General features: G+C 54.9%; 1 protein-coding gene and 1 long non-coding RNA gene across 6 annotated transcripts; both read right to left on the reverse strand.

Annotated features, from left to right (window-relative positions):
* Positions 1-798: 798 nt before the first annotated feature.
* On the reverse strand, positions 799-12505 carry FXYD2 (FXYD domain containing ion transport regulator 2). 3 transcript variants are annotated; one of them, XM_031443594.2, is made up of 7 exons: positions 12456-12505; positions 11209-11252; positions 3193-3231; positions 2931-3005; positions 1493-1529; positions 1301-1331; positions 799-979 (listed from the first exon to the last, which is right to left on the reverse strand). In XM_031443594.2, exons 1-6 carry the CDS (start codon positions 12488-12490, stop codon positions 1307-1309), a joined length of 255 nt encoding a protein of 84 aa, XP_031299454.1. In that variant the 5' UTR covers positions 12491-12505; the 3' UTR covers positions 799-979; positions 1301-1306. The 3 variants fall into 3 exon arrangements, with proteins under 3 accessions (XP_031299454.1, XP_031299456.1, XP_031299455.1); XM_031443596.2 differs by lacking the exons at positions 11209-11252; positions 12456-12505 and adding an exon at positions 8269-8382; XM_031443595.2 differs by lacking the exons at positions 11209-11252; positions 12456-12505 and adding an exon at positions 5619-5753.
* Positions 12506-12724: 219 nt separating this feature from the next.
* Positions 12725-14112, reverse strand: LOC135319908 (uncharacterized). 3 transcript variants are annotated; one of them, XR_010378922.1, is made up of 5 exons: positions 13932-14104; positions 13728-13803; positions 13439-13506; positions 13129-13237; positions 12725-13005 (listed from the first exon to the last, which is right to left on the reverse strand). It is a non-coding gene; the product is annotated as an uncharacterized LOC135319908 (long non-coding RNA). The 3 variants fall into 3 exon arrangements; XR_010378920.1 differs by having other exon boundaries at positions 12725-13029; positions 13728-14112; XR_010378921.1 differs by lacking the exon at positions 13439-13506 and having other exon boundaries at positions 13728-14104.
* Positions 14113-14342: the final 230 nt, after the last annotated feature.

The following is a 14342-nucleotide window of genomic DNA, read 5'->3' on the forward strand; positions in this document are numbered from 1 at the left end:
GTTCTTCTGCCAGTTCCCCCTCCTTCCCTCGGATGCTTGCAGACCCAGACGAGGAAACTGGACACTAGGTGGTGCTGTGATCCCATCATCCCATCCAGCCTCCAGAGGTCTTGTCAGGGAAGCGGGAGGGAAGATGGGCTCCTTCCAGAAGCAGGAACTGCATGAAGGGAGCGTGCAGTGCCGCCAGGGGGCCACGAGAAGGCAGGCACTGTAGGAGGGCCGAAGTAGCCCTCGGGGGGCTGACTGTTGGGATGGGGGGGGGGTCGGAGAGGGGCTGGAGGAACTGTTCACAAGGGCCCTGCCCTCACTGTCCACTCTCTGGCCCCTGGCGCTGGGATGAACAAAGCCAGCACCTAAATAGCTGGACAGGAGTAGGTCCAGCTGAGGTCCCCTGCCCCAAGAGTGGAAAGGGGGTGGCCAGAGCTTAGCAGCAGGGTCAGGAGGGGGATAGGGAGAGAGCATGTGCTGAGACCCCAGACCCACCCAGCCAGCCACTCCCAGTGGACAGCTCCAGCAGCGCCACCGAGGCCTGGGGCGGACAGATGCCCGAGCAGCTCCAGCAGACCAACGGCTCTGAACCTGCAACCTTCAGCCTTCCCGGCTTTCTCTTTGAGTGGCATTTGGAAAGCAGTTCCGGGGCTAGGAGAGGCCTACAGATGATAATACTGAACATCTGGCTTTGATAATGGGCACCTGAGCAAACAACTGAGCAACAAGAGACCAGGCGGTATTTCCTCCAACTTGGAGGGGTGGGCAGCAGCAGTTACAGGCGAGAAGGAGGGAGGGAGGCAGGCCAGGGAAGGAGCCATCTCTGAGGCTGGGCTTTATTATTAGCACGGGGTGGGAGGTGCCCACCCAGGGGTCACACGGAGACCGGAGCTTCCTTCAGCCCAAGGGGCTGGCAGCGCGGGGGACAAAGGTCTACAGCTCAGAGGAGGCTTCCCCAGAGACCCCAGTGTGAAGGGGGGCACAGCTGACTCTGGAAAGACAAAGGCAGGGTTGGGGCTGTGAGGCAGCAGAGGCAGGGACTCTCATTTGGTTCCTTATTCCTTTCTCCAGCACATCTCTGCAGCCACCGTTGGCTACACACACCACGCCAGGCACTCGGCCATCATTTAAAAACACATGAAGGTAAATATATAAAACAAAACAAAACGAAACAAACACATGAAGATGACAGATGCCTGGCTGACAGATGGAAGACCCTAAAATCCTTCCGGGCCGAGGCCCAGTCCCAGCTCTTCCTTATTATCCCGCAGCCATCCAGGCTGCCCTCTTTGCCCGCCCCACGCAAACCTACCTCTCATTACAGCTCATCTTCATTGACTGGCCTGGGATGGAGGAGAGAAGACAAGAGGGCAGTGGGGAGGCAGTGAGTCCAGGGATCCTGAGGTTGAGGACCCTCATCACAGGTCTCAAAGACCAAACTCCTAGCCCCACCCCTCCTTCCCCTGACCCCGCCCACCTCCATCCCACCCAGGCAGGCACCTACCGGTGTCTCTTCTTGCCCCCGCAGCGGAACCGTTTGCCTTAAAGAGAGAAAGGAGGTTAGCATGCAAGGAGATCGTCTCCACCCTGGAGGACTGAGCTCTGTTGTCTCTCCTCCCTCCTGCCAGCACCACACACGGTGTCCCACTTGGAGGCCCCAGATGACTGTCTCTCTTTTTATGTGGAGCTGAATCATAAGCATGCAGGAGCCCAAGTCAGTCAGTTGGCCAATCAACAAACATTTACTGTGGTGGCTCTGTGGTGGACGGTGAGCACACTGAGAGTGGTGGTTGAGCCTGGCCCACCGTGGTACCCCCTGCACAGTGCTGGGCCTGGAGAAATCGCTCAATAAGCTCTTGAAGAAGAATGGCAGGAAGTCCAGGGCCAAGATCCCTGCTCACACCCGCCTGCCTCCCGCACCTGTGTGCTCAAACGCTAAACAGTGCTGCCCTCGGGGAGCCTCCACGTGAATCGGGGAGACTGGCCACGCCTGCAGACCCAAGTGGCACCACTCATGGATGTTTTAGAATCCCAGGACCCAGAGCTGTGTTTGCTACATTCTCTGTCTTCTTTTCACTGGTGTGTTTCTGTGTATTTTAATTCTGATTGCACCAAAACAAGTCCACGAGTGTTTATTAAATTCCTGCTGTATGCCCACTGGGGCAGGGGATGAGGCAGGGACACTTTTCTCCCCCGGACGCCCCGTGCCTGCCTTCTTGGCTGCCAGCCCTAACTTTATGCGGCAAGTGGGATCCTCCCCATTGAACAAATAAGCAAACCAAGGAATAGGGGCTCCATGGTAAACTCAGAGGGGGCCTAAGGCCTCTGGCTCTCAGGCACCATTGCCTTCCGGCAGCAGGCGGTTGGGGCGGACACCTCCAGGTTCAGCTGAACCCACTCTCCTGACTGGCTGCAGAATGTTAGGCAAGTGGCTGCACCTGTCAGGGTGGGTCTGGTTTTTCATCTAGAAAATGGTGACAGTGGTGGACATCCCTCAGTGTTGCCAAAAGGATTAAATGGGCCGAGATGTAGCTCAAGCCAAGACAGTGTCCAGATTTGGGGACAGAGGTGTCCAGTAGAGGCTGGTTCCCTCTCTTCCCCTGGCCCACATGGACCCTGGATCTTTGCAGGGCCTGTGGGAACCAGCTCTCCCGTCTCTGCAGCTCCCCTGTGTCCACTAGAGGGTGCACTTGAGGACGAGGGAACTTCCTCTGGGTGGTCTGAGGACCAAGCAGGCAGAGGTCCAAGACCCCTCTCTCCATCCAGGTGTCCATCAGTTCCCACATCCTTCTAGGGGGCGGGGAGGGGAGCCAGGAGACTCACTCCCTCCTTTCGGGATCTGGGTGGGGGGGCTCTCCCCACCCTCCCCTGGGAAGCCAATGTGCTCATGGCTCTGAGAAGAGATGTGCCCCCCGCACCCCCTTCCCAAAGGCCCCACTTACTGAGGATGATGATGAGCCCCACGATGAAGGCCAGGGCAGCGAAGATCAAGCCCCCGTTGCGAACGGATTCATAGTCTGAGAAGGGGGATGGCAAGGAGATGGGGTGGGTGACCCCAGCACCCTTGCCGGCAGCCCACCCAGCAGCAGCTCCACAGTGACTGGGGAAGATAGGGGCACCTAACACAGGGCTGGGAGGGGCCAGAAACCGGGGACACCTGGGGGGCACTCAGGAAAGGTGGGGAGGAGGGCCCACCAGGCTTACCGTAGTAGAATGGGTCCACGTCCCCACTGGAGCTGCCACCTGAGGAGAGACCCAGAGGTGGGTGAGGGGCAAGTCACAGACGGGGGTGTGTGGCTCCCACAGAAACAGGAGAACTCCCGTCCTTCCCACCCCAGCCCCACCAAGGGTCCAAGTGGGCCAGGAGAGGCCAGTGGAGAAAGATCCCAGGAGGGGATGCTGGTGGTTCTGCTAACTGCACTGCTGGAGTCGGGGGGCATCTGCCCTAGACAGCTCCTGAGAGTCCGCTGGGGACCCGAAACTGTGCATCCAAAGCAGGGACCCATGCTGCCTGTGGGGGCCTCCGGTGACTCTGGAAGGAGCTAGTTCCTTCCTGTCCTTGCTTCATGCAAAAGTAAGAAAAGGCCCCATTTGCAGCAATATGGATGGACCTAAAGATGATCATATTGGGTGAAGTCAGAAGGAGAAAGACGAATATCACATGATATCACTTATACGTGGAATCTAAAAAAAAAAAAAAAAGACAAATTCTATTTACAAACCTAAAACAGACTTACAGACACGGAAAACAAACTATGGTTACCAAAGGGGAAAGGGCAGAGAGGGATAAATTAGAGGTTGGGGATTAACAGACACACATGACTACATATAAAATAGATAAACAACACGGACCTACTGCACAGCACAGGGAACTATATTCAATAACTTGTAATAACATATGACGGAAAAGAATCTGAAAAGAAAATATATACGTATATGTGTAACTGAGCCACTTTGCTGTACACCTGACACTAACATTGTAAATCAACTACACTTCAATAAAATTAAAAAAAAAAATAAGAAAAGGCCAACAGAGTCATCTCCCATAAGACTCGCTGAGCACCTCTCTCCATATGACTAATCACCTACAAGGTACTTAAAAATATTTGTGAAATGAATGAATGAATCAGTAAGTAGAACCATAATGTTCACTGAACAGAAGGAGGAAATTGAGGCCCAGTTTGAAGACTTGTCTAAATTCCCAATGAAAGTTGAGTCTTGAACCCATGTTTCTAGATTCTTCTCTCCTATGTTGCTATCCTCAGGGGGAGGCAAATTTATTTAAGGACCATTAATATATTTATTGTGCTTACCCTGTGCCAGGCCAAGGCTAACAAAGCAGTAGCTCATTTAACCATCATAACAACCCTGTGAGGCATCAATATTGTTCCAATATGATCCATGAGACGATGCAGGCACAGCGGGGTTAAGCCACTCACCTACAGCCACACAGCTAGGAAAGGGTACGGCTGGAATTTTGAACCCAGGCAACTGGGTGTTAAGAATCTATGTGCCTCTCACATGGTTGGGAGAAGGGAGACATTTCAAGGCCAGGTGGTCTGGTCCCATCTCCTGCCTCCCGCAGCGATTCCCATCCTGACGTGGAGTGGCCCAGCCCCCAGCGGATGTCATGGCTCTGCCCTCCAGTCCTGTAAACTGCGCACACCTGCCGCTGGGCAGCTGGAGAGCACCTGGCCTGAGCTTTTCTGCTGAGGCTGGGAGTGACCCCTCTTCCCTGCCCTGTTTGAGCCTCTTCTTGGCACTAGGGAAGCAGGGCCCAAGGTCAAAGGAATGCACCAGTCGGCACCTCCCAGGCCGTGCTGAACTGCGCCCTGGGCGCTGGGAGGCCTTGGGGCCTGGTGAGCCCAGCTGTCCTGACGGCCTGCTTCCTCGGCCGGAGAAAACAGGCTGAGGCGGCGCAACTCCTAGGCCTAGAGGGCCCAAGGCCAAGGGGAGGCTGTGGGGGGCCCAGGCACCCGTCCCCATGTGGAAGGCCTCCAAGGTTGTCTTCCTGGCTTCAGTTCAGTTCTTGTTCAGGGTCAAATGGGACGTTAGAGTCAGAGCCGTGATCACACCAGGAAACTGCCTCCTCCCTGACCACCTTGTCTGGAGGCATTCATTGGAAGAGCCTGTCCCCACCCCAAGCCCTCACCTTTTCTAGATCTGGCTCGAAGACCGCCATCAACAGGGGCCCTGTTGGGCTCTGGGCCTGACCACCCTCCTTCGCAGGGTGCCTTCAGGGAGTGTGTCCTGAGCTTGTGGGGGGCTATCCCGCAAAGCCAGCCTGACCAGAGGGGCCTGCTCCTTCCCCAGCCTGACTCCTGTCCACCTCCTGCTCTGAGCTTAGACAGTCCAGAAGATGCACTGAAGCAGGAAAGTCAAGATAGAAGCTCACCCCCACCCTCCACCAGCTCCTACTTGGTGCCTGAGTTTCCGCCATTCAACTGTATTTCTTTGGAGTTAAGGCGGGATCCTCTTTTAAAAGCAAGTTTTCTTAGAGAGGAAGCTGGCATGGGGTGAGGAAGGGGTGCCAGGTACTCTGGAAGGCAAGGGTGCCAGGAGACGAAAGAGCAGGGTCCAGATCGTCCTGCAAAGGGGGTCCAACAGAGGCCACACACACACACACTCACCGTCATCTGTTGACAACCCTGCCATGTCCCCAGCAGACTGGCCTCGTCCCCGCTGCCCTCTTCCCACTGCCTCCGCTTCAGGGAGAGTGCCCGGCTGTGGGGTGGCCAGGGTGAGGTGGGGGCATTAAACATTAACAGTGCCAGGTAATATTTACCCTGGTCACAAGAAAAGCCTTGGTGTGGACGGTGGGGCTCCCGCTGAGGCGTGAGGAGGTGTGAGGCCTGGGAGGGGCGGGGGGAGCTGGACAGCTTTCCAAACCCCTGCCAAGGAAATTTCCAAAGAGAAGCGCCAGCGACAGATGTGTGTGGTGTTCTTCCACCAGCTGGAGGGGCCACAGCCGGGGCTGTGACAGTGGGGAAGTGAGAGTTTCCTAGTATACTCCATGTACATACAGCAGGGGGGCAATGTCCCACAGGGGCCCCCGCCCCGGCCCCTGCCCACCTTACCCACCTCTGTCTAGATCACTGTTTTGGCTGAGGTGCCTTGCCTGGCACTCAAGGCTTCCCTAAGGCGGTCCCAAGGAGCCTGGCCCGCCTCCCACCTTACAGCCCACCTGAGCCCCCACCCCCACCGATCGGTCACACCTTCATGTGTGTCTGGAATGTCCTGGAATGCCCTTTGCTCTATTCTCTTTGTTATCCATCCAGGCCACATCTAGCCCCTCACACCTCAGTTAGAAAGGCTCCAGTTGTCCCTAACTCATCCCCCTCTCCCTGCAGCCCCTGGCACTTCCCCTCCACAGCCGTGAAGTGGCCCTTTCTAGTTTCTCCCATGCCAGTGTCCTGCGTAGGCTCCTTCGGGAAGGGGCCGAGCCCCACCACAGGGAGAATGCCTTGCTTTTACGATTTGCAAAGCACGTTCCTTACTGTTATTTCCTTGTGCTTTGTATTATTTCCCCATTTTGCAGATGAGGCATCTGAAACACAGAGAGGTTAGGGCCCTGGCCCAAGGTCACACAGCCAGTGAGCAGTAAGGTGGAGACTGACAGCAGGCTCCCAGCTCTTGGAGTCGGGAGCTTTCCCACACCTCTCGGGCCTCCTCGGCCTCTACTGTGGCCCCCTTCACCTCTGGGACCCGGGTGCTGGGTCCTCCATGGGTGCTCACATCCTGGTTGAGTTCTAGTCAACTGAATTGGCCTCAGAAGAGGCTGGTGTTCAGTTGTAGCTGAAGGGCGGAGGCCCAAGGTCAGGGTCCACCAAGGGTGGTTTAGTCCTCCCAAAGGGAATAACTCCATCTGCTAATCCTCCTGGAGCAGTGGCAGGGGATCAAGATTTGAGTTCATTTCTGGCTCCTCAACTTGCTAAGTGTATGGCCTCTTGAGCCTCTGTGAGCCTCAGTCTTCTCCTCTGTAAAATGGGTTGTTGTGAGGAGAAGGGGAGATAATGCATGTAAGTAAAGCATGTGGCAGGGGGCCTGGTACACAGTAAATGCAGTCTTTGTTACTGTTACATGCTATTCAACCCGGAAAAGCCAACCACCCTCCAGCGAAAATGAACCCGGGGGTGAGCTGGAAAAAGGATGGCGCAGCCCTGCCGCCCAGGAACAGAGATGCCCCTTCAGCCCTTCTGCTTTCAGGGCCAACTGACAAATACTTACGAAAGCACAACAGAGCTAACATCTGGTCAGGGTTGAGCACAGGTCAGACTCCTGCATGCACTGTCCTGCTGTCCATTCCACAGCTAGAGAAACTCAGCTGGTCATTTGCCCCCCGCAGGGAATGACCCCTAGAGGTGGCCAGGGTAGTCCCGCTGGGCAGCCCTGGGAGGTTGAGGGGCTTGCCTGAAACACCCAGTCAGTGACAAAACCAGGGCTAGAAAGCCAGACCCAACCCCCAAGGCTGTGCTTTCAAAGCTCCCGCCGCTCTCCACAGACGCTGGTGCCCCCTGGTTATATGTTATCTTGGTATCTTAGTACATTTTGTCTGTTTTTGTAAGCTCTCATGGAGTCTCACTGGAATATAAAAGTAGGGGGAAAGATAGATAGATAGATAGATAAAGAAAGAAAGAAAGAAAGAAAGAAAGAAAGAAAGAAAGAAAGAAAGAAAGAAAGAAAGAAAGAAAGAAAGAAAGAAAGAAAGAAAGAAAGAAAGAAAGAAAGAAAGAAAGAAAGAAAGAAAGAAAGAAAGAAAGAAAATAAAAAGAGAAATAAGTGAGAGAAGTCAACAGCTGCATTTGTAAACTCTGCAAGGCATCGTTCTAAGCACTTTACAAAAATTAGCTCATTTAACCATCACAACAACTCTATGAGGCAAGGAAGGCATTATTATCATCCCCGTTTTATAGATGAAGAAACTGAGGCACAGAGAAGTTAAATAACTTGCCAGAGGTCAGGCAGCTAGGAAGTGGGGAAACCAAGCTCTGAACCGAGCAGCCTGGCTTCAGAGTTCCTGCAGAAGGACAGATGGATTGACACACAGACAGGGGGCTGTTGGACAAGTTGCCTTCCCAACCCCTGCAGCTCAGAGATGCAGGAAGCAGGGATGACGGCTTGCTTGGGACTCTCTATTGAGACACCTTGTTTAGAAATCCTGCCTCTCCTCATTTCTGCTTTTCCTGCACTTCTGGGGAGCTGGGGGCGCACTTGAAAGTGATGGAGCGGACACCTGTGCCAGAGTCTGAGAAGGTAGGGGATGGGGTTCAGGGGACTCACCCAGGTACCACCTATCCATGGCAGGAGCTGCTGGCTGTGTCCTCCGTGGAAGAGAAGGTTGTGGGGTGCTGGTTCCCGAGGGCCTGGATGGAAAGCGTTGCCCTCCCTCCACGCCCCAGCCAAGCCCACAGGCAAAAAGAGACAAAGGCAGGGAGGAGGGGCTGGCAAGGGAGCCAGGAACCACGTGAGAGCCCGGGTAGGTTCTCTGACCTCCAAGGGTACCCGAGGAAGGGAGAAGCTGTGAGCCACCATGGACAAACTGCAGCCCCGACCCTGGCCCCTGGCCCCAGGGGAAAGATGCCACAGCCAGCAGCCTCCATGCAGCCCAGGCGCCTACAAAGGTCACCAGAAGCCAGGAGGGCACTGGCCAGGGCTAGAGCCAGTGGAATCAGAGCCTCTGGGCCGGTGGCAGCCGAGGGAGACACTCACGGGCACGTGCGCCCCTTCCACCCCCCAAGCCTCCACTCAGCTATACCTCATTCCTCCAGCCCAGTCTGGCCTTGTCCCTGATGTGTCCTGCCCCCAGGGCCCGTCCTGGAGCTAGGAGTCCCCTAAGACTGGGCAGAATAGCAGCAGCGCCTCGGAAGCTGCCCTGGGTGGGATGGGAATGCTTTCAGGCCGTGGCCCTGGGCCCGAGGCACCAGCGGCAGCCCCCTGTCATTCAGCTAGCAGGTGAAGATGGGGAGCAGCTGGGGGTGGGGCACCGGCGTGTAACCTGCTCTCCCTCGGCTGGGACCCCTCACTCAGCTCCTGGAGCCTTACCTCAGGCTGTGAGATCACAAGCGGCTGCCACACCTCAGCAGCTGGAGACACCAGCAGCTTAATGAGGCCTCTGAGGGCTGCTGGTCGGGGCCACAAGGGGAGTGGCCGGAAGACAGCACTTCTGGCGCAAAGGCAGGTGTGAAGGGTCTGACTCCCAGCTGGCGGCAGTTGGAGCGGGAGCGGCAGAGCAGCCCCTCACGCTGGCTCAGCCCAGCCCCTGTTCCCTGGCCACAGGGGCCCCTGACAGGGTCTGGAGTAAGGCTGCACAACAAGCAGCCTCTGTATGGTTCACTTAGAACCACAGGATCTTCCTCTGGTCCCTTGTGGGCCACCCTGCTCAGCAGCCCCAACATGGACACTGAGAATCAGGGTCTGGGAGATGCTGGTCTGGCTCCAGCCTCTGCCCCTTGGCTCTGGTCAGACGACACCCACCATTCTGTCCCTCCTTAGCAACACGTTCTGCCCTGAGGGGATGACTAGTGAACTCCCCAGAGAGCTGCCTGGGGCTGGAAAACTCCGGAAATGGAGACAGGCAGGCCTGGAGGGGGCTGTCTGGCTGCTGAGATCTGTCCTGGGGGGCCACCCCCCAGCAGGCAGCCCTGCCTCCTCGCTTCTCTCCCCACCACCCACTAAGCAGGGACCAACCTGCCCAGGGGCCTAGCTGCTCACCAGACCAGGCCTCGACCCACATTCCCAAGTGGAAACCTGCACACTCATGGCCCCGAGCCTCCGAGCAGAACTTCCCCAGGTAGGGCAGCTGGAGAGGTTCCTAAATCTCAACTTTAGAGGTTGCCTGGTCCAAACACATCAGAGATCCCAAAAGAAGAGACCTCAGCCAGAACTACCCCTATCACTCACACACACTCTCTCTCTCTCTCACACACACACACACACACACTCCCAGACACTAACATTGTGAAGAAAGGCATCTCCATCCCAAATGGAGTCCCTGTGTCATAAACTAACTGGAAAGCACCTCCCAGGTCATCCCACTCAACACCCCCTCACTTTGTAAAGGATTCACTCTCCTGCTCACACACTCTGAGGGCTGAGTATAAGCCCTTCCTGTGTTCTAGAAACCCTTCTTCATCTGGCCTGACCTGGTCTCCAATGACTTCCCTATCCCTTCTCTCCACTCCAGCCATCTGGTCTCCTTAATGGTCCTCTAACCCTCTAGGCACACTCCTGCCTCAGGACCTTTGCACTGGCTGTTTCCTCTTCCCAAAGACTTTTCCTCCAGAGAACTTTTTGGCTGAACTTGCTCAGGTCTTTCTTCATAGACTGACTTCAAAGACCTTTCCTTGCCTCCCAGCCTAAAAGGTACACACCCACTCTGCAACATTTCAAATCTCTTCTTAGCTTTATTTTTTTCTTGGTAGCACTTATTATATCTGATCAATCATGTATATTACTTATCTTGCGTCTCATTTCTCTCCCAACTAAAATGTAAGCTTCAGGAGAGCAAGGATGTTTGTTATGTTCATTCCTAGATCCCCAGGGCCTAGAACCAGGCCTGGCACTTGGTGGCCCCCCAGTTTTGTTACATGAAAAAATCAGTTACACAGGTGAAATAATTTTGCCAGAGGCACAGGCAGACCTAGAACTTGCTTAATGCAGCCTCTTCCCATGAAATCACCTGCCCTGTAATTAGCAAGAACTAGTCTGTCTTCACAGACACAGTGGGTGACCAGCACCCCCACACCCTGCCGACAGCTCACCCACCAGAGGGCTTCCTGGGGAGTCCCATATCCCTGCCCCTCTGCTCCCCCAACTCCAGCACTTCACCCGGAGCCGTGCAGCAATTTTCATGAAAGCTCATTTGTCCTTTCGGGGGAAGGCAGATGTTAAGAGTCAAGGAGGTCCTGCCTCTCTTCCCTCACTCACGCCCAAGTCCTAACTGAAGTCATCAGCCTAGCTGACACTGGGGACAAGAAGCCCCTCCCTCAGAGACACCCTACTTTCTTCTAGTGAGGCCCATGATCCCCCAGAGAGAAGCCCAGGCCATCCCTTTCCCCCTGAGGCATCCCTGTGAGCAGGGTAGGGGGCCCCCTGCCGGCGGATGCCTCCAGGCTTAAATCCTGTGGCACCTGACTCTTCTTTAAGGACTGTGTGAGGCTGGGGAAGGTCACCTCTCCGAGTCCCCTTCTCCCATCTGTAAAGTGGGATGATAGCACCTACCTTGCAGGGCTGTTGCAGGAATAGAGATGATGTAGGTAGAATGCCTGGCCAAGAGGGTCCTAGTAAGTGCCAACTTCATTACTGTCACCCCGAGCTGGCCTCCCAGGAGACAAGGACACTCGCAGTAGTCCCTTCCCTGGGCTCAGTCCCCAGTGGTGTGATCTTTAAAGCAGGTTCTCAGAGAGCCTTTTCCACAGCATGGTGTCTGCTGGCCTACCACCCAAACAGCGTCCCCAACCTCCGCTTCCTCCCCGGACACCCCACGCGGCATGCCTGTTCCCTGCTGGCATCTGGCCCCATTTCTTGTTCTTCTGGTCCTCCCTGGAACATGGGGCCTCCTGGGGCAGGGGGACTACTCTGTGTCCCAGAAAGGCTCCAGGGCAAAGACTCCCTTTGTCTGACTGTTCCAGGCTGGAGCCAAATGGAAGGATACTCTGCTGTTTTCCCCAGGACCCCAAACCCAAGGAGCTTTTTGGGAGGTACGGAGAGGTACTCCCAACTCCCAGAACCCTCTTTCAGGGCTGTCACGTCCAAAGGGACAGTGTCCTCAGTTGCTCTGCTCCAGTCTCCCCTCCTTTGTTCCCTGACTCCTCAGTCTTGGGCAGCCGTCTGGGGTGGTCATTGCTGGGCCAGTGGGGTAAGGGGCTAACAGGCTGGGACATCAGCTGAGCTTTGTCTGCCTGGTGCTGGAGGCAAAGGCCCTCATTACCAGCCTCCCTGAGACAGGATCCTCCAGCTCCACCAGCCCTGGGCGTGGGAGTCTGCATGGCAGAGTGCACGGCCTTGGACTCCAGGTCCCCAGTCAATCCTCCCGGTGTTGGCTTGCAGCTGGAGAGAAGCCAGAAGCCCCTAAAAAGCCCTGATTCCTGGCCCAGGTCTGTCCTCAGCTGTGTGGCACGCGTGGTCACTCGGCAGGGAAGCGGGTGGCTCTCAGGTCCCATCTGTGCTGCCCAGAGTCCCTGAACCCCAAGGAACGCTGGCTCCTGTCTCCTGCTATGGCTGCGGATGCCAGGGTTGCTGGGGTCTTATAAGGCAGGGCTGGGAAGAGGTGGGACCTGGAGGGTCCATTTCTTAATTGCTGCCTTCAGGATGGTGCGAGCTATGGGGCACACAGGTCCTGGGAGCTGCCAAAGGGCAATGTACTCAGTCAAGGTCACCCAGGCCTTTCTGCTCCCTGAGCAGGCAGGAGATGGGGACGTCCTCTTCTGTTTCTACAGAAGGTACAAAGGTAAACTCGTTTGACCTACCTCTCCCACAGTGAATACCCTGGAGAGAAATGCATTCCTGACTTTTCTAAAAATTCACATCTGGGCTTGAACTAGAACAGAGGCTGTTTCTCTCCAGCTGCAGTCCTTGTCCTTCCAGTAACCACATCCCTCTTTTATCTCTGAAAAGCAGCTCCAGGCTCACCGCCTCCAAGAAGGCCTCCAGGAGCAAGCCCGCCCCCTGCTGCTCCTGCCCTCCCTCAGTGACCTTCTGGATTCCACCGACATGGCCCAAGCGGTTCACATTCGGCTTTGTAACCACCTTTGCCATTTATTTCACAGACTGCCTAGTGTATCCTGGCTTCTTCAGGGACGCAGATCATGGGGTCTGTTAAACATCTGTCTTCAGTGAGTCTGGTGACTTTGTAACAATTCTGTCCATTTTCTGGTTCTCAGTAATTCTAGAGAGCCCTTGCCTCTTTGATCTGCTTTGTTCTTCCCAAGGACTCAGCCAAGCAGGTTTTGTGATATTCATCTTACAGAAGAGGAAAACTCCAATGGTATGTGGACAAGCCAGAACTTGAACTCAGGTCTAAAAGACAGAAGGGGAATCCTGCTATCAAAGAAAGAGCACGTAAGGAAGTGGATGGTAACATAAACATTAATGTGGACAAAAAAAGTCGTTGCTGTCATTTTAACAAACAAAGAATGTTACCTGCCATTCCGGTAAGCAACGAATGTTGTCTACCATCAAACCATCTGCCACTGCCAGTGACCATGCACCCCGAGGGGAATTCAGGGTGGAGAAAAACAGGATACTGGCCCTAGATAGTTAAGATGCGTATCAAAGAGAGAATTTCAAAGAGCCCAGACTCTTGCATCTTCCCATACACAGAAAGGCACTAAAATCATTAACTTGAGATGCCTGTGTTTTTGTGTGATTAGTGGTAATCTTTTCAAGTTCAGTTACATGGGCTTTTTTTCCCCCTAGTAAAAACTCCTCCATATCCTGGCTCCTCCCTTACCTCTTTGGAGCAGTTCCTCAGAGCCATCTGAGAGGCTGTCTCCCAGGCTATAGTCCTCAGCAGTGTCCCTGAATAAAACAATTCTTTCTCAACTTTCAGAATGTGTGGGGTTTTTTTTTTTTTCAGTTGACAATAAGATAATATCTACATTAAAAACTTCAGTGTTTTTATGTCCATTGTATCATTTTGACGCTGCGCGTTAATAGGAATGATACTGACAGACCCACTGTACAGTAGAGGAAACCAAGGCTTAAGCGGCTTCCCCAGTTTACACAGGAGCCCAGCTTACCTGAAGGCTAGGAAGGACTTCATTTTGCAGGGAAGGAAACTGACACAGGTGCTGGGGTCTGCCCCTGCTCACACAGCTAGAAGGAACACAAGGCAATGCCCTGAGCCTCTTTCTGCTCCACCAGATCGCCTCCAAGCCTAGCTGGGGGGGCAGGAACGCACTCTTCTAGATGGTGCAGGGGGCCCACCCCCCGGCAGCCCCTACCACTCCAAGTCCTTCAGGACACTGGATCGCAGCATCACCTGCTCTGCCATCACTGCCTTGGCAGGTACCCCACTATTGTGCAACCGGGCACAGCGCTGGGGCTGGCTCCGTAAAATCAACAGTCGGTTGGCTTGAGCTGGTTGGTTCTGGCCCCTTGGAGTTTAGCTGTGACAGCAATTAATCACACTAATGCTGAGAGGTGGCCTGGAGACAGGTATTTCCAAGGCTCCGCTACTGGCTCAGGCAAACACACCTGACCTACCTCCCCCCCGCCCCATCTCTCTCTCTCTCTCTCTGGGCCGAGGGTGATGCAGAGCAGCCAGGGACAAGGTGGGGTGAACCAGACAGAGCTGGACAGCTCTCCCACCCCAGCTCTGCCAGCCACCCTTGCCAGCCTGTGATCCTGGGGAG

This window comes from Camelus dromedarius, chromosome 34, assembly GCF_036321535.1.
Source record: "Camelus dromedarius isolate mCamDro1 chromosome 34, mCamDro1.pat, whole genome shotgun sequence".
Taxonomy (NCBI): Eukaryota; Metazoa; Chordata; class Mammalia; order Artiodactyla; family Camelidae; genus Camelus; species Camelus dromedarius.

What these genes read in the sequence shown, in the direction of transcription:
- FXYD2 (XM_031443594.2), bottom strand. Translation starts at nt 12,490, where the DNA reads ATGCATTTCTCTCCAGGGTATTCACTGTGGGAGAG. An exon ending in TCCTGCAACAGCCCTGCAAG is followed by an intron (nt 3,232 to 11,208) that starts GTAGGTGCTATC and finishes GTCTCTCCTCAG; the next exon opens with GTGGCAGCTCCAGTGGGGAC. An exon ending in GGGGGCAAGAAGAGACACCG is followed by an intron (nt 1,332 to 1,492) that starts GTAGGTGCCTGC and finishes CCTCCATCCCAG; the next exon opens with GCCAGTCAATGAAGATGAGC.